Source organism: Monodon monoceros, unplaced genomic scaffold, assembly GCF_005190385.1.
Source record: "Monodon monoceros isolate NGI ecotype Baffin Bay Population unplaced genomic scaffold, NGI_Narwhal_1 Super_Scaffold_3, whole genome shotgun sequence".
Classification (NCBI taxonomy): domain Eukaryota; kingdom Metazoa; phylum Chordata; class Mammalia; order Artiodactyla; family Monodontidae; genus Monodon; species Monodon monoceros.
This window is the reverse complement of record NW_021703780.1, coordinates 83934482-83959067: the sequence shown is the minus strand read 5'-3', so window position 1 is coordinate 83959067 and position 24586 is coordinate 83934482. Positions and strand designations below refer to the sequence as shown.

The 24586-nt window shown below is 42.6% G+C and overlaps 1 protein-coding gene across 2 annotated transcripts in view; it reads left to right on the top strand.

The window, feature by feature from the left end:
* The window catches only part of PROK2 (prokineticin 2), a 75387-nt gene extending 58911 nt beyond the window's left edge, over positions 1-16476 (top strand). The window contains exons 1-3 of one of the 2 annotated variants that reach the window (XM_029243679.1): positions 3887-4081; positions 7524-7649; positions 16254-16476. In XM_029243679.1, the coding sequence (XP_029099512.1) occupies positions 3986-4081; positions 7524-7649; positions 16254-16358 (327 nt within the window). In that variant the 5' untranslated portion in view covers positions 3887-3985 and the 3' untranslated portion in view covers positions 16359-16476. Of the gene's footprint in view, positions 1-3886; positions 4082-7523; positions 7650-16253 lie in introns of those variants that run through there. The other variant, XM_029243678.1, reaches the window with a different exon arrangement.
* The last annotated feature ends 8110 nt before the right edge of the window (positions 16477-24586 follow it).

The window sequence follows — 24586 nt, the reverse complement described above, 5'->3', positions numbered from 1 at the left end:
TGTATCCCAGAGAACCCTCTCGCCTGAGTTAGAAGTTAGGCTTCTTTTATACTAAAAGGGGAGGGAGTAAAGTCAAACATTTCCTGGTTCCCGTCAGCCTCTGGGAGGGGATGTGTTAATTTCTTCCTCCCTGCAGTCATTCACAGGTGGGCCTGGTCAGGATGTTCCCTGAGAGCTACACAAAGGTATTTCAGCTTAATGCTCCTTACCTGGAAGGCAGGGTTCCCAGATATGGGCCTTCATGGATAATTTAAGCTTATAGGCAACATCCCTTTAGTGATTAACTTGTAATAGAATTCAAAGGTTTTTCCCTATTACGTGCTCATTAAGGAGTCCAAGCCATGAAGGATTCCTTTCCTGTAAAATATGGTGCTGCCCACCAGACTTCTGGTTCTCCTCAGAAACCAGAGTGTATTACAGACTTGCATTGTCTGCCACCTTGAAGACAGACTAAGTCCTTTGACTTCTTCTTGGCCATTAAAACGTGAGCAGAAGTGATAGGTGTCAATTCCAGGCAGAGGCATTTGAGAGCTGGTGTGCAACCCTCCAGCTCCATTCACCTGGCTTGGTTTCCTGTGGCTGCCATGAGAAATTACCACCACTGGGGGGCTTAAAACAACAAAAACTTAATCTCTCACAGTTCGGGAGGCTAAAAGTCCAAAATCAAGGTGTCAACAAGGCCATGCTTCTTCGGAAGGCTCTAGGGAAGAAACTTTCCTTGATTCTCCCACGTTCTGGTGGTTGTTGGCAATCCTTGGGGCTCCTTGGCTTGTAGATGCATCACTCCAGTCTGTGCCTCCATCTTCACTTAGCCTTCTCTTTGTGTGTCTTTGTGTCCAAGTATCCCTCTTCTTTCTCTTATAAGGACACCAGTCATTGGATTTAGGCCCACCCTAATTCGGTAGGACCTCGTCTTAAATTGATTACATCTGCAAAGACCCTACTTCCAAATAGGGTCATATTTACAGGTACTGTGGGGTAAGAACTTGAAAACAGCTTTCGGTGGGGACATAATTTAACCCATGACACCACCCTACACTGGCAATCATGAAGCACATGTTGAGATGGAGGCTTGGTCAGCCTGAGTCCCAGAGTGACTATAATCAGAGGTTTGTATCTCCTAGTTTACCTCATTTCAGTCACATGTCCCCCGAGTAGAGTGGCAGGCTGAATCAACTGCCCCAGGTAAAGCATGTATCCCTCTAGCTTTTTGATGAGTAAATTTAATTGATTCATGTAAATTAAATGTGTCCACACTGTATATCTCTTTCTTGTAACCTGTATCCAGACTGTCGTCCATAGGATATACTCTCAGTGATGATCAGTTCCTGAGGGCCTGCCACATGCCTATGTGCCAAGAGGAGTGTGTGCTAAATTAGACACAAGGATCCTTGTCCCAGTGAGTGTATAATCTAGTCTGGTGGGCAAGGTAGAAAAAACTGTCAGTGTTGGCTGACATTATCAGAGGGCACCACGGGAAGAGACTGAATAAGAGGCAGTGCTTAACAGGGCTGGCTCCCAGTATGTTTTAAGGACGTGCTAATAAGCACCTTAAGGTATTATAATCTTTAAACCCCATGGAGGTTGTACACCTTGAGGTTGGTATTTTTTTATCCATTTTACAACTAAGAAAACAGAGGCTTTAAAAGATTTAAGCAACTTGTCCACTGGTCACTGAGAATTCCAATCCAGGTCAGCCTGACTCACAAACCTGGCGTCTGTGGACTTTCCTGTGCTGCCCCTTCAATTCACCTGAGCCTTGATGGTCTGCTAGAACACGGGAGGCTACACTCCGAACTACACACAGTTTGCGTCTCCTTCTATAGTTATCCCACGGCTGCATTGATCGTGTGGCACAATTCACGGTAAGGAAGAGAACAGGATAGTTAAACTACGCATCAATTTCTATTTCGGTAAAGTGGCCTTCCTAGCTGATATTTATGAACTAATTAAACTCAGCCTTTCATCTTTCTAAGATGGAACTACCTTTCAGACTTCAATTTTCTAACTTGGCCGTGGATGCAAAGATCTGTCATATCAGAGGCCTTCATTTCTCCTCTAAAGCATTAAAACAATTAAAAGAAACAGCAGGATCAAAAGAATCGATATGAAACCAAACCAACCCTATTGTTAAGTGTTTCCAACCTTGTTTCAAAACAGCCTTATGAGGATTGTTTTCCAAACAGCAGTGTATGAAGCCATCTACTTTTGAAAACTGATTTTCCTATGAATACGTAGGTATCTGGTTTTCTACGCTTGGAGAAGCAGGGAATACCCAAGCTGGCGTTCAGTAGTAACAAATATGAAATAGACCATTAAAAAAAAAAGTTGTAGGAATGTTAAAATCCTTGTTGACTGGTTTTTACGTTTACCCGGCAGCATTCCAGTGCTAGCGTTGGCATGGAGACTGGAAAAGGAAACTTTCCACCAATCTGTCACTTGCTGCTGTTCCCACTTATTTTACCGTGGATCCAATTTTAACAGTTTTTTAAAACATAAAAAAAAAAGGTTTGATGCTTTTTTGCTTTCTCTTTCAAGACGTTTCTCAAACATAAAAACACGCATGAAAAAGCTTTGTAAAATCAGTCAAAGATCTAGTTTTCCAAATACTCAGCTGTTTTCATTAGGATAATTGCCTGGTTTTTTTTGTTTTGTTTTTCCACGTTTAGTCTGAATGCTTTGCCATGGGGGAGCCCCACAGTCTGAAAGTAACTTTTTCCCCACTCTCCTCACTGCATTTATTACAGAGGCTGGAAGATGCATCTGCTTTTCAACAGTTTGTGGTCCTTTTGAGACCAGGGAAAGCTGAGGTTTCAGGAAGAAAGTTGGACTTCCCAAAACTTCGGTGGCAGCAAGTTTGGTATGGTCACACCTAGGATTTCTTGAAATCAATTTCGTTGAGGAAGAACAGTCTGAGATTCTTGGAGCTAGGCTCGAGGTCACAGGTGGAAGGCAAATCTGTCACTGGTCCTCTCGTAGGTGGCCTAGAACCCAGTAGGCACTCAAGTCATGTTGACACAAATGAACGAATCCTAGTACCGCCGTATGGCATCTTACAAAGACTGAACGGTGATTATCTTGGGCTAGAAAGTAAAAGAGAGAGCTGCCTACCTAGAGCTTAAGGGGCCTCAGGCTGGCATCCGAAGCCTGGCGATCTCATTCCGCTTTGGCATCATTCTGAATTGCTCTGCCTGAAGCTGGCGCGATGTTAAAGAGAGAAAATGCATGCGAGGAAAATCAGAGAGCAGAGGGTCGGAAACAGATGTGAGCAGAAAGGAACAGCATTTGAAATGAAAGAAAGAAATTGGACTCCCACAGCTGGAAGCACAGACCCCCTCAGCGTCGTCAGGGATGTGGGATAATTTTGCCCTCCCTTTGTTCTCCCCCCCCCCACCCCCGTCTTCCACGTTCCCAGGGCGTTTGTTTGATGTCTTTCTCTGTTCGATTACTGGACCCTAAGGACGGACCCAGAGTCAGTAGGTGACATACAAAAATGAACGAATTGAGCGGTTCTTATCACCTCCCTTGCTCCCCCCCGTGTGTCCACAGCGCCTAGCACGTAGTAGGCGCTCCTTAAACATCTGGAGAGCAAATGAGCTGCAAGTTTGCGGCGCTGAGCACGTGGAACTGGGGAAACCAGGACAGCAGAGGAGGGTGTCCCCGACCACAAAAGCCATGCGGGCGCGTGCGGAAGGCTGCGGCGGGCGCTGCCTGCGTGGCGCCCGGGGCGGGGGCGCGGGGGCCCGCGGCAGCACGTGCGCGGTGAGGACGCGGGCCGGGCCGGGCCGGGTGGGCGCGGGAGGTGTGCCCGCGCCGTGGCCCCCGCGCGTGCGGCTGCCCGGGTGGCGGTGTGAGTCACTGCGGGGCTCGTCTTTATAGCCGCCGGCAGGCTCGCGCGAGACGCCGGCCCGCCAGCCAGCCGCTCCGCGCTCCAACCCGCGCGCCCCCAACGGCCCCCCAACCGCCGCCCAGGCCCTAGGGCGCCATGAGTAGCCCGCGCTGCGCCCCGCTGCTGCTCCTGCTGCTGCTGCCGCCGCTGCTGCTCAAGCCCCCCGCGGGGGACGCCGCCGTCATCACCGGGGTAAGCGGCCCCCGGTGCACCTGTCCGCCCGGGCCGCGCGCGCCCGAGAGGCACCGGGTGGGGGGCGGGGTGGCGACCGCAACGGGGAGGCGGGGGCCACCGGGAGGGTCATCCCGGGTGGGGACTCCTGCTCCAGTCGCCCGTTGGCGCACTTGGAAAAGTGCCCCGCTCCCAAAGCCGCGGACGGCCGGGACATCGGGCGCTCCCTGGAAGAAAAAGTGACCACAGTCTCACCTCATCACCTTCATCACCACCTTCTCCCGCTTGCTTCCCCCTCTCTCCTCGTGTTTGGTCTGTTTTTCTCTTAAGCTGAAAGAAGTTTCCTTTCGCGGTTTTCTCAAGCACTTTCCCCAGACGTTCCAGCCTCTATCCTTAAAATTTTAGTGTCCTGAAATGCAGAGGGGCAAGACCTGTACCCCCAAATCCCGGGAGCCTGAATTCTGTAGTCAAGGGGTTTGCTCCCCGAGGCATCCTCCGCAAAAACCCTTGGAAATAACTTGGTCTGAGGACATATGTGCACTTTGAAAAGCAATGTGGACGCTGCCTTCTGGGTTCCAGGTTTTTTGGTTTGTTTGTTTTTGTCTTTCCAGCGTCCCGAGGTTCTCCCTGTAAAAGTTTTCCACTTCCAGTTATTGATAAAGCACCTCCAGCGCTCTGGCTTAATTATGGAGTAGGTTGCCATGTAGATGTTGCAGTTTAGAGAGATGTCTTCATCATTTGTACAAGTAGGAACTAGTTCAGTTCTCTTCTGCGTCCACCAACAGTTTTCTTTGTGTGGATCCGAAGGATGAGTTTACAGCACAAGATAAAAATGTCTAGTCTTCGTCAACAATGCAAAATCGCTACCATTTCCTGCTTGTTAAATGCTTTACTCTTCTTTTTTAAGTCTGAAATTATTTTACACCTCCATTAAATTATTTCAGATATCTAAGTGCACACAATAGGGTTTAAATAAAACTTCTGTGTTTGAAATGATGATACACAGATAATGAAATAACATTTAAATTTAAGGGAAATGTCATTGTCTTGAGAAAATTAAGCTCTGTTGTCTCCATGTTAGTTAGTAGGCTTATAGCACATTGAAAGTCCTCATACTAGAACAGTATGTGGTTACAGCCAATAGATATTTGGGTGACAGCCAAGAGATGCTTAATTATAAGCATTGTGATATTTATGAGAATAGTTTGTAGAGATTTTTACAAATGTATTTGAATAGCTTTGTCAGTCCCTGTGGTTGAAAAAGAGTTTTTACAGGTCTTTCGAATCCATGAGAATTGAAACCTGATGAGTTTCTTTTCCCCCTCTTCCCCTGCTGGCTCATTTTAAATTTCTCCTAATCCTCGGAGTCCCAGATTCCTTTGTGATATAAGTATCTTTTTGTTCCATTCACAAGACAACACTATTTGAATAGATCAGCAGTGGGTTAAATATGAAGGGCATTAGGAAACAGCTGTCTAATTAAAAATATATAAACCTATGCAGTTCTTTGTATGTCTGAGAACTGAAGCTTTTTGTGTTACAAAATGAAATTTTATCACATTGAATGTTTATCTGTTAAGGTTTAGACTGGGCTTATTATATAATGATGTGTGCTGTTTTTCTTGTTGTTTTAAATCAGTGCTACAAAAAAAAAAGAATTTAAAAAATTTCTCTAAAACAACATGGCAATAAAGAAATGTAGTTATGTTTCCATGACAGGAACCATCTGGAGTCAAATAAAAAAACTCAATAACTTATCTAGATATGTCATCTCTAGGCTGTTAAACGTCCAAGTGATTGGTTGAATTTTAAGAGATTTTGGCTGAATTTTGATTGTCTTATTAAAAGAGCTAGTGGGGCTTCAGAATTCCTGCTCTTGAGCATCTGTTGAAGTAAAATATTGCCTGAAACCTCCACCTTAAATATTTACTTTTGGGGGGGGTAGTATATGTAGTTATTTTTAAATTGATTTATATGGCCACATAAATTTGTTAAAGCAGTATTGGAAAAGATCGTGTATTGAACGTCTCATTTATGGAATGTAAAATGGCTACATATGTGTGATTTCTGGCATTCAAATAAAAATTGGAAAAGTGGGAATGTTTATATATTTTCCTATAAATGTTCAAATACCCCAAGATGAAAATTGTAGTTAAAATCCAGATATTTGTTTTAAATAGCTCGAGAAAAAATTCTTATGGAGGAAAGAAAACCAACTCTAAAACAAGATAGCTGATCACTTTTAACGAAAAAATAGTGAATAAGAGTGTGCCCATATATTTCCATTTTGAGAAGTTATAGCTGTCCCCAAAACCAAGAACTCTGAAGAAGTGTTTTAGTTGTTTCCATGAAATCTACATTTAAAATTTGTGTCTAAATTATACACTTTTTAGTTTCTTACGTATATAGTACAGGATGCTTTTACCTTATCACTAGCAAAACATTACTGCACACCATTGAGACAAAGCGTCCTATTTATGGTTGGTTTAGGAGAGGAGAATAGTTCTTCAGATCTATTTTCATGCAAATAAGTTTAGACTTCATTATTTACTTCTACTTAGTCAAGTATGGAAATTCTTCCATAGTTAATTCTTTGATTATATGTATTTACAATTTTTTATATCAGGAACAACAGTCTTGAGTAATCACTGTTGATAATTGCATCTGTCGCTTGCATTTCTAAATCTGATGGATCTTATAGGATAGTTCAGGTAATTTTGTAATGTACACATATGTATATCCTAAGCCAGTAATTTCCTTTTTGCAGGTTACTCACCCGGAAAAGAGTAATATAAGGCAAAAAGTCTTGGTCTGTCCATTCTCAACCTGTGAGATTTCTTTCTTTCAAAAGGAAATGGTGAAAATCAAGTCAGTGGTGTGAGAAACATCAAATCTCGTGAACCAAAATGCAAATATTTGAAAGAGAAAATGAGTAGTATTTCAAAAATCGACATCAGTGCCTTTATGGGTCTGGAGCATTTCATGCCAGATTTAGAGACCATTTAAATCCCTTTCTAAAATCGGGCCCAATGTATTCTGCAGCTAATAGTTATAAAATCTTGTGACTCAATTTATAGAGTTCCTAATGGCCATGTATGGTAAAAGACTAATATAGACACGTTCTTCAAATTCAAAGCTGGTTCATCCATAAAGCGCAAGAAAAAGAGAGCTCATTTTGTTTTTTAAAAATCTTGTGGTTTAAGATTTTCATAATGTGTGGGCCATTATTTAGGTGATTTTTTTTTTTTTTTTTAACCCAAGTGGGAAAATCACTTCTGGTCAGATTTTGTTGTAAATATGTTCAAGCAAATGAAGATAACAGTTCTTTTTTTATATGTAAGATTCTTAAAATCATAGCGGTTGGATATTAAAAGGGCATTTTTTTTTTACTGCTAATTTTAGATCCCCTTAGCCTGAGTCATTCCTGTTATCTGTATTTATGTGTTTGCTTATTACATTTCAGGCCTGCGACAAGGACCCCCAGTGTGGTGGAGGCATGTGCTGTGCTGTTAGTATCTGGGTTAAGAGCATACGGATTTGCACACCGATGGGCAAAGTGGGAGACAGCTGCCATCCGCTGACTCGTAAAGTTAGTATATATATTTGTGTTCTTGGTGCTTCTCTTACATTGCAGTAACTCAACTCTGAGCAAGGCCTGTGTGACATGAAACCCAGGGTAATGTGCTAGAAGTTGGGAATCAGAAGTTGAAGTGGAAAACCACTTCCTCACTCCTTTCCCTTTCCATTTGAGAGAATTGTATCCTTTACCATCCTTATTCTATTAATCATTTACATATCATGCTTCTCTTGGCATTAGAAGCATTTCATGAAAATAATTTCAAACACTTAAATTTACTTTAAAAAATTCAGGATATATATATATACTGCGTATGCTTCTTTGCAGAAATCAGAGTATGCACACTCTTGAAAAGACGTTTAACGTCAGACCTACCAAAAAGGCAGAAGTAAATAAGTTTGTGTTTTGGTTTTTGCAGAAAATCATCCATGATGCAATCACTCTTGTATCTTAACTTGAAAGTCCTCTATTTTGACTCTCTCCACAGGATGCCTTGTTCACAACCGTGGAGGTTCATGATATTTAACGTGCCAATTTATTATCTAACAGCTCAATATCACAATGCCCTGAACGCCACTTTTGAAAAGTGACTGCCAAGAAGTGGCAGGACCAATGGCAGGACTGGACAGGGCTTTAGAGGTTGTGTCCCCAGGGGTTGCAGACTCTCCTGACTGCAGGGGTCGGGCAGCTGTACGTGACATCTGGAAGGGGGTGGGTGGCAGGCAGGAGAGAGCAGAGAAGTTTGTGGAGCCTGGAGAATCCTTGCCCTTCAGATTCAAAACGTTTGAAATACAGTATGAGTACAGCCAGATCCCCCAGGGATGCCAGGTTGCAGGTGCCTTGCTCTTCTAGTGGTACGTCTTCATTTACCCAACAGTTACGTGGGGTGCAGGGGCAGGGATGTGTGCTGAAGGACAAGTCCCAGGCCTGGTGGCTCGTTGGCAGCGAGTTCAGTCACCTGCCGTGTTCTCTCTACACGTGGTATCCTCTAGTCTTAAAATAGGTTGAATGTTTTCAAAGCAAGCTAGATTCCACCTTCTGCTGCTTCTTTTTTTTTTTTTTTTTTCCCACATGCGGCTTAGGGTTTAAAACTGTAGTAGTGCCAAACATCTTTCCCGTCCTCCAGAGTTACAGATAACAGCTAATATTTTGACTCTCTTGGAATGAAATAAGGAAGGACGTGTATTGGCTTGGGTTTCGCTCTGTGTGCTGTAGTGGGGACCCTGGTTGATTGGACCCATCTGAAGACGGCATTGGGCTCTCCTGTGGTTTCCTTGAGAAACACTTCCTGTTGTGTTTAGACCTCTCCTCCCCGTGAGCCGGTCTTGTCGTTTGTAAGCATGATATGCACCTTTTATTCTTGGCCATTTTGAGACAGGAAATGTTTTAAACCATTAGTTGTCTGGCTCTGTGCCAGACTCTGCCCCCTGCCCGTCCCCACCCCAGGTGGGGAGGGATGGTGAAGCCCCAGCCGCCTTTGACCTTGATCTCAGTTTTTATCATCTGCCTTATCCAACGAGAGTCATTTTTGTCCATTGGAGTCGCTGTTGCTGAAAAGTTGACTCTTAACTCACCCCCCCTTTAAGACTTACGTTGTCTTCGTACAGTGTTAGTATAACCTCACGTGTGCCCCAGGTACAAGAATCTCAGGGCCAGTTTGCTAAAGCGAGTGAAGAGTGACACATTCTGGGGGACTATTTTTGTATGAATCGCAGTACTAGTTGCCGTTCGTTGGATGCAGTGGTGTACCAGACACTGGATACTAAGTGTTGTGGATGTGTTTCTCACGGTAATACTCACAGGAAGCCTGCGAAGAAAGATTTACTTTTGTCCTATTTTCCGTGCAACAACGTTCAGCCGCAGAGGGGCTCAGTGAGTGGCTGAGGTCCCGAGGTGATAGGTCAGAGGGCAGGCTGTGGATTTCACTTCTGTCTGATGCTCCATTGTCTGTGTGGTCTTAACCACTATATTCTTCTACTTCCGTGAAAGCTGTCGTCGTGTTTAATTTGAACATGTTTTTCAGTGCAGTTAACCCGAACTGGTTTGTGTGGGGAAGATGCTCACTGAGATGAGGGACAATGGTCCAGAGTTGGCCCCTGTCTCATCCTGTAGTTCCGATGAGTTTTCCAAATCTGACATATTTTGACAAGAGAACCAGATTCTGCCTCCCTGGGTTCCTCTAGTTTCTAGTTGAGGTTTAGTGCAAGGTCAGTTCTGAAAGGAAACAAAGTCATTCTCCTGCCGTAAACCCAGGGACATCTCTGTGCTGTGCTTTTATCACACTTACTAACGAAGTCTATAATAACCGAGTAGGGTTTTCCTAACAGAATTAAGTGATAAAAGAACTGAAGTACTGAAAAAATAAGATTTTAATGTCAGATCTGAACTTCCCCCTTGTCAGATGCCCACTTGAAATGTGTTTCTAGACCTCAGTGTTGCAGCTTTTCATATTGGTTTTTTTTCTGTCTTGAAAACACATTTTCATAGGTCATTTCAATGACCGAGTTCTAGTCCCAGAGTTGTTACTTGTCTTGGGCGAAATTTATCCCGGTGAAAATCTGGTTCTTCCAGAGTATCTTTCAATTATATTCTATTCAAAACAACTCAAGAACAAACATTTTTTAATAAACATATCCTGGTGAAACTCCACTCTGAAGTTTTAGAGCTCATTAGTAGATGGTAAAAACGTAGATAGAAAATTCTTTTTAATGCGATGTGTTTATTACTTTTACCTCCCTGTTTTCTTTTTGTTTGGTTAAAAAATAAAGTGGATTAACTCTGACTGTGGTCCCAGGTATTGGTGCTTTAAAAACACGGGCTATGAATAGGTGAGGACTACACCTGCTCAAATTTTAAACTTTCCATTCTGGTTTGGTCTTGACATTAGCCACAGGTGTTTGTTTATTTTGATAAAGTGAACAGTATTTGATGAATGAAACTGAGACCTTTAAGTAGAAACTGGTGGCCCCTGAGTTTATTTTACTGTTTTGTTTCTCAGATGTATCAATTAACTTGTAGAGTTTACAGTCACTGCTAGGCTACGGTTTTGTAATTGTAAAGTTTTTAACTTCACATTTGATAATTCAAAAATAGAACAAAATATGTCTACTTAAAAAGAATAGGATGCATGTTTTCTAAACACATTTTTAGGCAAATAATAGTTTTAACATGTATTGATTTTTAACAATTAGTTTTTTAACAATTAAGAATGCATTACTAAATCGTATGTCTACTGGGAATACTTTGCTGTTTAAGAAACATTCGTTTCTATTAATACCCACACTTTTAGAGTTTATAAAGATTAGCCATGTCCATCCCATTCTGATTACCCCTTGGCTTTGGAAGTTTAGAATTATGTGACTAGTACTTTTATTCTTATTGCTTATTATTTTATCAAAAAATTTTAACGACTATGTTTCCTTCAAACAATCTTGTTTTTAAATTACATTCCATTTTTTATATTAACATTTTTAGCCCTCATTTTGGTTTTCTATTTTTATTTTTGAGCTGCACTTTAAAACTTGACTAATACATTTTCCTTTTCTGAAGCAAAAAATTTCTGATTAAAACCTGGGTCTTGTTCATGTTAAAAAAAAAAAAAAGGAAGAATTAAAAAGTTATTAGCTGTTTCTATTTCAGAACCAACTTATGGTGAAACAGTATAATTTCCGAATAGAGTATAAATTTTTTTTTAATACTGACTAAAATATAACTAATATAAGTGCAAAATTTAGCGAAAGATGGGTGGAAGAAACAAAGCATGCTCATTTGCTGTCACAGATGTCAAGAGCCACTGTCTGCATTTGCTCTCTCAGGACAGCTTCATGCCCATGATTACAGGTTCAGATTGGCAGAGAAACTCACAAGACATGAATATGCTTTAGGTTAATACGGGGTTTCTCAACCTGGGCTCTTTTGACATTTTAGACTGGATGACTCTTTGTTGTAGGAGCCGCCCTGTGCATTGTAGGATGTTTATTAGCAGCAGCTCTGGCCTCTACCCCCTAGATGACAGTAGCACCCCGTCCCAGTTGTGCCCACCAAAAGTGCCGCCAGACATTGCCACATGTTCCCTGGGCGGGGAGGACGGGGGTGTTGGAGGCGGCTCGAATCACCCCGGTTGAGCACACCTGTCTAATACTTCATTTACTTAGCCTTACAGGACACAGCGTAGGAAGTACAGCATCTTCGCCTCCTTGGGAGCTCATCAGCTCCCCGAGCACACAGCTTCTTTTGCCCTCTCGTCCACACAGGTGCTGTGGCTGCCATACATGATTGCCAGGGTGTGTGTGTGTCGGGGGTGTCCTCTTGACTCATAGAAACTACCACTCATTTCTTGCAAATCCTTTATGATCCCCCTAGTTCCAGAGGCTCAAGGCTCCCCCAACTCAAGTGCAGTTTCACCCAACCAGTGAGGCTGACCCACCATCCCCTGCTTTTCTTTACTTTCTCTGGGGACACACTGCAGTGGGAGGCCCAGGTCCATGTCAGGTCGGCCTCCATCAACCCAGGCCCCAGGTTAACCCTCTACTCACAGGATGGGAGCAGATAAAGTACTGCATGATTTAGGGTTATGTGAGTATATACCTACTCCAAAAAGATTAGAAGAAACAATTTAGAACTTTACCAAATTAAGATACGGTGGCACTCTGCATAGCTATTACAACCAGAAGCTGTGGGACTTGTCATTTTTATTTTATGCACTGTTATACCATTTGAATTTTTTTGAGCTGTGTACTTCTATTGGAAAAGTTGTAACAAGCCTGGTTTTATTAAGATTAAAATTATAATAGGGCCAGTACTTTTTATGTCACGTGACTAGGCTTTTCTGCACATGTCCCATTATGTTTCCTTCTTTTACACAATTGACTCTGTTTTGAGAGACAGCACGAATAATACTTCTGTTTCATACCAGGACTGCTTTCTCTTTAAAAGTGCTGCGAATGTATTGGGAATCATGCCTTCTCAAGAGTGCTGAAGGTTCTGCCTCGGTAACTTCTAGAATTTGCTGGTTGGAAACCTAGACTATTAGAAACATTGGCTTGAGTGTATAGTTGATTCTAAAGTAAACCATCAAGTTGGTACTGAGTGATGAGCTCCTTGGGTACATCTGAAGATGCATCTTCCATGAACACTTTCTCATGCATGTGTGACTGTCAGACACCTATTAGGTTTGTCATACAGTGAATGTAGAAGTAGCAGTGAATGGACCAGTCAAGAAACGGGCAAGTTATCTATGGGGTGTATTGTGTCAGAAGTCGTGGTCTGTGTGGTTAAGAGCTCATAGATGGAGGAGAAAACTGCTACAGGCTGGTCCAGTGAAAAAGGGCTCAGAGGAAGGAGGGAGAAACACAGACTGGATCTTGAAAAAGCATAAAAATAAGAAAAGGGCGTTCAGGTATAAAGGGACCTGCAGGACAGTCTAATCATTATGTTAAGTTCAGTTGGAGCAGATCTAGGTTGAGGCTTCCACAGTCTTGGTGCTCTCAGTAAGAAAAAGAATAACACAAAGATATTTTTGAGGGTTTCACAAAAGCACACGACCTAGTGAGCACGTTGCCAGGGCCCCTCCTAGACCCTGGAGGGACCCTATGTAAGCGAGAGCCTTTGGCTTCCGAGTTTGGTGGCATTGATCAGTGCCAGGCAGGGGGGCTCGGGGTGAAGGGGGAGCTCCAGGACCTGAGAAGGTCACCCCTTTACCTCCAGGGAGGTCACAGCCTGTGGTGGGCGCAGGAGATAGGACACACTCGAGAAAATATTTGTTAAATGCCTGTGTGCCAAGCAGAGTGCTATGTCCTCGGAGACAAGAGTCCCTTTCTTCCCAGAGCCTGGAGTCTGGGCCTGGTGGTATTTGGAAGAAGATGGAGCTGGGTTTGACTGTGACACGTTCCTTTTCTAGCTGGGTGACCTCAGTCAGGTACGTTAATTCACCTCAAGTGGAGGCCCCTTGGCTTGTGTCAAAACGAGGCAGAAATCTGGCTCCCGCTTTGGTGTGACATTCATACATGATGCCTTGATGTGGCCCGGCCCGTGGCAGGCCGCCAGCGCTAATTTCTTTTTCCTGCTACTTTTGCTGAGGACGACCTACGTGACAAGCCAAAGAGTGACCATGGTGTCGAGATGCACAGAGCACCACACTGAAACCAAGAGGGCAGTTCTTCTGAGTACCTGAAACTGTCTTACTGGGTATCTGTCATTAAAATTTACGTTCCATGAAGGGCAGCGGCCTTTCCTGTTTGGTTCGTCACTGTATCTGCAGACCTAAAGTAGGGTCTGATATGTTGGTGACACTCAGTAAATGCCTGTTGAATGAATGAATAAAAGACACATGCTTGGCGTTCTCCATGGATACAGTTTGACACCCTTATTACAGTTGGAGCTCACTTGTTCCAGGCTCCTTGGATATCGCTGTCTGTGTTCATTTTTCTCAACCTCAGCACCGTTGACATTTTTTTATACCAGATAATTCTTTGCTGTGGATACTGTCCCCTGACTTGTGGGATGTTTAGCAACATCCTTGGCCTGTAGCCACTGGGGGCCGGTAGTGCTGCCCCCTCCCCTCATTTGTGACACACAAAAATGTCTCTGGACGTTACCAGATGTCCCCTGGGGGGCTGGGGGCAGAATCACCCCAAATTGAGAACCATTGGTTCGTGTAGTCGTTTGGGGCTCGGTGAAAGGAATCTCTCAGATCTCAGGGTCACGAAAGGATCATAAAGGTCATGAGTTATAGCATCTCATACCATCCACTTGTAATTGTCCAGGCCATTCCTGCTGCCTCCACCTCCTCTGACATAGTCTCGGTGGCAACAAATGAGCCAGCTATCCGTGGGCCTTTCGACACACACAGTGACAGAACCATTCTAGCACGCGTCTGCATGGAGCCGATGGCCCAGGTGCCCCCGAGTAGACGCTGTCATTAAAACCTTGAAAATAATGCTCTTGCAAAAAGACAACGGAACTGGAATGGCTCAGCCTGTTCACCTCATACCTCCCCTGCCGTCCTACTGCTTCCCTTTCTTCCCTGTGTATTTATGATCTCAACCATCTCCCTGGCCCTTCCAGAACCATTTTGGAAATGGAAGGCAGGAAAGAAGAAAGAGGAAGAGAAGAAAAAGGAAAAAGGAGGTAAGAAGAACACGAGCATGGGAGCACCCAAAGATAATGCCCAGAGTAATCAGCCTGAATCCATCCAATTCAATGGGTCATTCTATGGGTCATCCAGTGCAACCTAACAATAAGGTTAGAATGGTTCTGCCACTGTCTGCAGACAGCCTTTTGTTTGATGTATAAAGAAATGATTTAGAGGGCATCTGGAAGATGCATCTCAGAATTTCTCCTAAGGACAGATTACTGGTGTGGGGCGGCCTCTTTTGGTGGAAGGAATAGGAAATACGCTAGAATGATACCAAAGAGTTGGGAGGCGGGAAGGATGCATTTCCGTGCCTTGCGGAAACTGTAGAAGGATAGCGGAGGCGTGAGTCTGTAAGAACTGGCCTCTCTCATATTACCCTGGATCGGGTAATTTGCCATCCCATTTCATTGAATATCCATTGCCTCCAGGCCTGGGGTTAAACTTTCTCCCTATCACTTGCAAAGCATGCAGGTTCTCAAGAGGGCACCACCCCTACAGGGGGAAGAATGGTTTTTGCTGTTTGCCTCTAGAAAGCATACGTGTTTTGAGGGTCCTCCACTTGCCGCGGCACAGAGAACCACCAACCCAGTTGCTGGTTGACCCTCCTCAACCCGGCTTCACCCAAGACATGAGCAGGGCTCTTAGAAATAGCAATTGAACAGCTCTTGGAATGAAGCTGACCTTTCACTGCTGGTTCTCCCTAAGCCCAGGTTTGCTTTATTGCATTTCTGCAAATCGAGCTTGCCTCCTTCCCTAATTTTACTCTTATTATCCCCTTGCCCCACCCAGAATTTTGACTTCGTCTCACATCTTTTTTTTTGGTGGTGGGGGGGAGGAATGGTTTCTCGGGTTTTTTTTATTGATTTTTTTTTTTGGGGGGGGGCCGCGCTGTGCGGCTTGTGGAATCTCAGTTCCCTGAGCGGGGATTGAACCCAGGCCACAGCAGTGAAAGCACCAAATCCTAACCACTAGACCACCAGGGAACTCCCTCACATATTTGCACAAATGTATGAATTTATATATTTCTCATTATCAGTGAATTTTTATTTGCTCACAGTATACATGTGGTTGTGCCCATAATGTTATGTTCTTCTCAAGGAGCTGCAGTCACAGGACGCTCTAGAAAGAATTAAAATGAGAACAAGTAGAAGGCAGTGTAGCTTGCTGGTTAAAAGCTTGGTCCCTCAGCTCCCCCTGCCAGCCAAGCTTCAAGTTCTGGATATGTGACCTTGGGCAAGCTCCTAATCTCTCTGTGCCTCAGTCTCTTGTCTGTAAAATGGGTAAATTAAAGTATTTGCCATCTTCACAGAGTGGTCGTAAGGATGGAAAAGGATAATACATAAAAAAAATGCTGAGCCTGTTGTTTGATGAATAGTTAATACTCAGTAAACACTAGCTATTATTATTCAAAGAGATTTCTCAACAAAGTTTTTGTTTTTTTAACATTTCCTGCTCTGACTCAGTTTTCTTTTTTATTTTAGGTTCCATTTTTTGGACGGAGAATGCATCACACGTGTCCATGCCTGCCCGGCTTAGCCTGTTCACGGACTTCGTTTAACCGATATACTTGTTTAGCCCGAAAGTAACCACTTTAGAGGAGAAACTTTAAGTGTGAACAGCCACACGACGTCCGTAAAGTCTGTTTACCTGTGATTGTGCCAAACAATTAATATGCCAGAAAGAAATGCTATTGCTTCCTCAACTTTCCAAGTAACGTTTTCCTCTTTGATTTTTTTTTTTTTTTTTTTGCGGTACGCGGGCCTCTCACTGTTGTGGCCTCTCCCTTTGCGGAGCACAGGCTCCGGACACGCAGGCTCAGCGGCCATGGCTCACGGGCCCAGGCGCTCCGCGGCATGTGGGATCTTCCCCGACCGGGGCTCGAACCCGTGTCCCCTGCATCGGCAGGCGGACTCTCAACCACTGCGCCACCAGGGAAGCCCTCCTCTTTGATTTTTAAGTGATGTGTTACTTTTCTTTTTTTTTTAATCGAAAGCAGATGTATGTTTTGTATAGAAATGTAAAGTGCAAGGCATTATGGAGCCAGTTCTCATTCATTTCCCTGTTTGTGTTTTGGTTTGGCTTTTTTTTAATGCCAATAACTTGTCCATTTTCACAGAAGTGCGGAGAATAGGAATTTGATATTTTGGTACAGAAACTTTCTTTTTCTTAAAACACCCCCTGCCCCACTGCGTGTGTACACATGCACACACACGCGCGCGCACACACACACACACACACACACACACACACCTTGGTCTCTTTCCCTCACTCCTCAGTGAGTTTTAAGACTCTCATTTTATTGTTTGGCATTTCCCTCTGAGCCTGTAGCATTTTAAAGTGGGGATCCACATCCTTGAGCTTGCTGGCAGAATCACTGATGAGAATCAAGCTTTTTGCCTGATACTTAAACAGTGAAAAGAATGTGTAGTTGAACTAGACCCCCCAAACTTCTCTTATATGGAGTGGAGGCAGGGGTGCTTCTGCACTTTAACTGGACCTGCTTATGCAAGTGGGTTTCAGGTCTGCAGTTTGACTAGTATGAGGACAGAAAGAATGGGAAGTCAAATTAATTTAGTCCAGATTTCTAGATTTGGGATTTTTTAAAAAGACTTTTCCAGTATAATATTACATTTATTTCTTTTCCTTTTTAAAAAGTTGCTTTTTTTTTTTTAACGAAAGTCTCCTAGTTAGAGATGTTCTAGAAAATGTCACTTGAAGAGAAAGTATTGATTTTAATCTGGCATAACACTAGTTATCATTTTTAAATCGGTGTTAAGTTGTCATTTAAACTTTATTTGTAACCCAAAGGTCTGTTGTAATGGATTGCCTGACATCCTGTCATTTGTACCTGTATCAATATTGCTGTGTAAAAATTCTGTATCAGAATAATGATGGTACTCTATATCATTTGATTTATTTTTAATATCATATGCTTATTTTTGTCACAGCTGTCAGTTGGTACTACAAGCGGATTTCTATATAGCCCACGTTCTAAAATGGGTAAAGACTCCAAAGTCTGTAATATAGTACTAACTGTGTAAGTTTTCATTTTACGTACTGGAAGGCTCTGTTTGCATGAGTTTTAAGGTAGTATAAAAATAATGTGTTACATCAGTGAGGTTTTGGAGCATGAAGGAAAATTATGACATGCAAAACTGACTGTAATCAGGAATGGACTCACAGGACTTCACTGTCTTGATTCAGCCAATAGTAACAGGGTGTTGATCACGGGTTGGTTAGGCAGGGTGCTAGTTGCTGGCCGTACGGCGATGCCAGTGTAGCCTGGCCTTGAAAAACCCACCAAGTGTTGTAAATGGATTCAACGTTGCAAATAAACAACTTCTGGAATGTGTTTAACTGACTAAAGTGGCCGTGCTAACCCACTAACAGTTGCAAAAAAAAATTGTCCATTCTGTAATTATTTATTCAGCCAGGGCTTACAAATGCACATTATGTGTAACTTTACCTCTGGAGTAACGTGTCCCATGAGTGTATAGGATTTTGCTGTACTAAGTGCCATAGTTGGTCATAGAAGGATTAATTTTGGTTCAGTTTAGTTTGGGTTCAAGAAATGTTCCTTGGTCAGTTTGTTGGATAAGAAAAATAGACTTCAAGTGGAGTTATGGGTAATTTTGCTCAGTGCTCTTTTTATATAACGTTCAACATGTCCTTTTTCATAAGTGGTGAAAATTTGATTGGGTCCATCATCTGTTTCCCCCCAGGTTAAAAGACGTATAACTTTTATAAAATTTTGCTTTTATATATATCAACTTAATATTTTAAATCGCTACCTAAAAACTTAGACTACATGTACACAGCCAAGAGAACAAATGTGAAGCTTGTGTAGAAAACTTAGAACTGTACCTACTGACTCACTACGATCCAAAGAAAAACAGAACTTTGTCATTTGTTACCTCTCTCCATCGTCATTATTTTTATTGAGGAGTGTACCCTTCTATTTGGTTATTATATTTTAACTTGTTACCAAAGTTAGCACCTATCAAACCATTGTTTCAAAAACCTTGTGATCATGCTTCATGGAGAGCCTTTAAAATAATTCTGTGCAAAGCACACAAAGTCTTGGGCTATAAAGATGGTGGTGCTGTTTCTTCCAGTCCCCGGGACAATCTCTCACTGAAGCTGGAACTTCGTAGGCCAGAATTTCTAAAAGTAAGGTAAAGTGAGAATTTATGCAAGAAAACTTAAGTCAACTATCTAGTCTGATATAAATATTGTGAATGGATTCCATGCTTTCTAAGGTAGAAATAGACCTTACGCCAGCAGCTACTGACCAAACTCAGATGGACCTTTGGATTTCTTGGCAAACATTGATTTTCATGAAAACTGTCATGTCTGACTTGAGCCTTTTTTTAAGAGCAGCATTTTTTTTAACTGTAGAAAAGTGTGTGCCAAAACTGTGCCCTCACAAACCCGGTTATCTAACTGAAGACCTTCATCCTTCCCAGCATATCCCTGTGTCTTTTGTTGGAGCTTTACCAAACCAGACGAGTGACAGGTGAAACACATAAACAGGCTTTACTCATCATTGGTTCTATCATCAGAAATCTCACCCGACTCTTTTCTCACTTCATTTTTCACAAGATTATAAAGTCAGGCACCGTTTTAATGGTTTTCACAAGTGGTGTTTTCTCACGTGACTGGGAACAGGCCTGTTCCCTAGAGACAGTACTGAGGCTGGCATGAGTGTGTGTGGTTCATTCTTCAAAGCAAACAAGCAAAACAATAACTTCTTATGGAAATTTTTAAACATCAACAAAACTAAACCAAATTGTATGAGGAAGCCTCTATCTCCATCATGCAGCTTCTTACCAATAATTATCTCCATGCCAGTCTTGTTTCACCTCTACCCACCTCCCGCCCCACCCTCAAACCTTCACCTCTCCTGTCTTGTCTCGAATCAAATCAGTTTCGTCCCTTCTCCATAGGGTCCACTGTGAGATGGACAGGCACAGCCTTGTGTGTTGGTAGTAACATCAATCCTTCTTCTTTTATGATGGCTCTCTGCTTAGATGTTGCCAAGGCCCTTTCACTGATCAGCCTGTCCTCCTAAACATTTCCTCTTAAGATATATTTTTGAAATCTCAAGTTGGAGTTCAAAATGGAGGAGCAAAATATTTTCAGACCCAGGATGTGCATATATGAGTGAATATTTACTCTTGTATAAAATTTTAAAAGAAAATGTTTGCTGCTCAAAGTAAGAAATTTTCACAGTAATATTGCTAACTATGTATTGTGATTGGGTTCTGGGAGTTAAATGTTGTCTGCTATCGTTAGTCCGTTGGACAACAGTTGTTAAATATTCCCTGTTAATTCTCCCGGATTCGGTTAGGGAGGGGGAAAATCCCTGAATGGAAGGTATGGCTGGTAGACTCCAATTGTCTTCCACAATTCATTCATCCATTCTCAGATTCTCTCTCTCCCCCCGCCCCTCCCCCGTCCCTCTCTCTTTTCTCTCTTTCCTCCCTCCCCCCCTCCCTCCTTTCTCCCTTCTTTCTCTCCCTCCCCTTGCCCCTCCCCCAAGACGTTTTACCTGGGTACCGGGTCACTCTTCTGGACATCTAGAGACTGCATTTACCAGCAACCCTTAGCCGGATGTGACTCAGCAATGGAGCGTGGGCAGAAGTGATATGCCTCACTGCCTTAAAAGTAAATTGCAGTCCCCTTCCTCTCCAGCAGGGAGATGCAGCAATGAATCTGGCTCCTTTGGACCCAGAGAGTGAAGGTAGGGCTAACCCACCGGTGGGTCACTGAACGACTTCCTGAAGCAGTCACCCAGCAGCCCAGAGAAGCAGTTCAGCCACTCCGATTCGAGGGCTCTGTTCAAACACTTCCGCTTCTCCCCTAATCAATATGAACGGAATCATTTTTTCAAAAGTGCATCATTTGGTTAATACCTCTTTCTGTGATCTTAAAAACTTTGTTCTGGTGTTCTTGCACAGTGAGTGGTTGCCCTGCAGAAGGTGGACTCAACCCCCAACCCCCCAAATTGGTTTGGATGTTGGGACAGATGCTGCCACACACACTGGAAAGACGTGACGACATTGATGACTCACGTCGTGGGATTTTCTGGTGAGAACAGAGCAGGTGTACGTCAGCCCAAAGTGGCAACAGCAAGGCAGTTTGGTTCGTTTTAGCTTTTATTATGGTCAGGAGGCAGGGCTGGGTGAGAATTCCTACCTGCTGGGGTGGGGAAGAACAGAGAGGAGAGTGTGAGGCTGGAGTGTGGTCAGTGCTTAAACATCCAGAATGGAGTTTTCATGTTTATTGCAGTCCTGAAAACTATCATAATGAGAAACTGATAACCAAATGGAAGAAGAATCTTCAAATCAGAAATGGTTGAATTCACATTCTTTGGTCACAAGAGCATTCCTTTTCCATACACTAGGAAAATGTGTAAATGTATTTTTTTTTAATTTATTTTGGCTGCGTTGGGTCTTTGTTGCTGCGCGTGGGCTTTCTCTAGTTGTGGCGATCGGCGGCTACTCTTTGTTGCGGTGCGCGGTGCAGTGGCTTCTCTTGTTGCGGAGCACGGGCTCCAGGCACGTGGGCTTCAGTAGTTGTGGTGCACGGGCTCAGTAGGTGTGGCGTGAGGGCTCAGTAACTGTGGCTCGCGGGCTCTAGAGCGCAGGCTCAGTAGCTGTGGCGCACGGGCTTAATTGCTCCGCGGCATGCGGGATCTTCCCAGACTAGGGATCAAACCTGTGTCCCCTGCCTTGGCAGGCGGATTCCCAACCACTGCACTACCAGGGAAGCCCCTAAATGTATTTCTTGATGCTACTGTTTCAAACTCAAATATGTCATCTACCCACGGATTAAGAAATTTGGGAGACAGAGTCACTGAGGCTCATTACGACGCAAATTTTCTTATGACGTTTAGATGAATTTTAATCTCACCAAGAGGTGCTAGAAAAAAAAGAATAAACTTCAAAAGACAGACTTTCAGTGAAAGAAGCTGTTTTTCCAACGAGCAAAAAGTAAAGTAACATGCCGTTAGCAGAAGACTAATCACGCCTTTGTATAATTGTGTTCCTTTTAATAGAAGCAGGTATTAAATATATATCTAAAGGTGTTGAATTCTAATATCTTTATAAAACTTATAAAGTAACTTACAAATTAAAAAAAAATCTTTTGTCAGACCACATGTCACCCTACTCATAAAGGATTAGAACAATTATGCAAATCAAATTCTAGAAATAGCTTTGGTATCCCATAGTTCCTCAAGATAGATATGCAAATGAACTGGATCGTGACTGTGGGTTAAAAGAATTACACACTATATGGTTAAACTCTTTAGTATGTCACTCTCCAGAATGAATACCTGTGACAGGGGTTCTTTCCTATCTGTTCTGACTTTTTTTTTTTTTTAACATGTTCTTTTTTTCTTCTGCTAAGCACATTGCAATGCAAATTGGTCAGGACTCAGGGACTATGGGGGAAAATATAACGGGGTGGGCTGGGAATAAATATGTTAAATGAAAAAGGCGAGGACAAGTTTCATCCCCTCATGCATTTTAAATTTTATGATCTCTAGAGAATATTTTAATAAGGCATGTATTAAGTCAGCGTTGCAACTTTAATAATTTTTCAAAGCCTTTCAAACTTACAGCACATCTACGTATCTTCAAGAAAGTGAAACCATTTATTGCACCCTCCAGGTTCCAACACAGGTTCTAACCGAAAAACAGTGTGTGCTTCTCAGATATCACATCCTGGCAGAAAGCAAGATTTTCATCCCAGAAAGCTACGCAGACTGGCGTAACTCAGGTAATAAAAATATCTCGAGTCATGTTTTTAAATATACACTTTCCTACCAGTTTACATCTTCTCTACCCAGAATAGGCTGGCCACTTAAAACTTAATTTGTAAATGACTAAATTATTCCTCCTAGAAGCCAAGTGGTAAAACAGCTTTAATGTACTTGTCTCCTTAATGTTACTGAGAAATAAGACAGTTGCATTTATGCCTTGACGTTGCAGCATAAAACATTTGTGCATGTTTTCTCTGTGTAATTTGAAGTGACTTTGAGTCTTCAGGCTTTCAGATATAAATTTCAAGCTGTTTATTTATCTTAAATGCCTGCAACCAGTATATAGGGTGAATCGAATACTTACTAAGATTTTTCTTCTCCTTTTCCCTTGAGCAAAAGCTCGAAATACCTTTTTCTGTAGGGTGAGCCTGCTACTCCTCCTTCCTTTGGAAAGAGAGGAGAGTGGTCTCCCGGAGAGCTACCTGTTTGATTCCTGTTCGGTTCTGACATTTCTAATCTGACTTGCTGGCTCTCCCTGCAAAAAGATTTTAGGTAACAAACTTTCTCCATTCAAACGACCACATCCCTTACTGGCACTTGAGCATTCGCATAGAGTTGGAACAGAAAACTTTGAAGAGAGAATTATGTGGTTTTATTTCCCTTAGAAACACTTATTTTGAAAATGGACCCCAGAGTGAGGAGCATGTGGGAATCAGAAAGATGGGGAAGGTGGAAACTGGACAATTTTTTGTTCCGTCTTCTGGTTTTTCCTGCTTTCCTCAGTAGGGCAACCAGAGATAGTCTGCCTAAGGGCCCTTTCTGGGCAATCAGCTGTGAGGTCTGTTCTCTTCATTATCCCGAGCTCTTTTTCTCGATCCCTCTTCTGGCGTATCTCATGTTCTGCCTTGATTTGTGGTTTGGGGCACATTGGCCAGGTTTCTCCAATTACCTTGCTAACTCATCAGCGAGAGAACTGGACCTTTCTTATCCTCTGTGTCCCCTGCACTTCCCAACATAGAAACTGGCTTCTTATTCACTTAAATACCTTTGTGACCACCTAGAGGGGTGGGATAGGGAGGGTGGGAGGGAGGGAGACGCAAGGGGGAAGAGATATGGGAACATATGTATATGTATAGTTGATTCACTTTGTTATACAGCAGAAACTAACACACCATTGTAAAGCAATTATACTCCAATAAAGATGTAAAAAAAAAGAAAAACAAAAAGAATCCTGGCTGCTTCAGTCATTCTTGTAAAACAATAAAATTAAACTTATAAAAAATAAACCTATGGATTAGATGGATTCATTCAGGTGGTTTTCCAGATATCTGTAACTAAATTTATCATACTAAAAGCTTAAAAATACACTGATCATGGTAACAGTTTTTATAAAGTGCAATTAAATAGAACCAGCCTTGTAATAGTTATTTTTAAAAATCTTCTAGAGTTATTTCAATCTAAGAAATCAAGTCAAATCTATTTTATTATTTTTTTCCAGAGCCAGGTTAATCTAACAGTTAACAGCCGGCTGAATGATCTGATAACTGGAAATGTGAATTGAATTAAATAAGCCTAATTTTAAAAAATTTGTGACTACAGTTCCAGCATATCAGGCATATCTGTCAAGGGAGTGGAGAGGATGGAATTGTTTTAAGTATTGTTGCAGTTAATTGTTGCTTCAAATAACAGGCTTTCTGAATATTAGTGCCTGAAGCAATAGCAGTTTTTATTTCAAGACCAGAAATCTAAAATCTAGAGATATGAGTTTGCATGTTTGGGTAAGTAGATCAACAATGTTAAAACAGATGTCTGCTCTTCTTATCTTTCTGGTCTGCTATTTTCACCATGTTGACAGTATCTCTTCTCATGGTTGCAAGATGGCTGCTGTGGCTCCAAGCATTACAGCCTCATCAAAAATATCCCAAAAGGAAGGAAAAGGGAGGGCAAGAGGGCTCTGTTCTTAGGCTGAGGTAGATCCCAAAAGTCTTGTCCAAGTTGGAGAAAAAGCATAAAGAACCCCGTGGACTCAGATCAAGTTTGCTTTTA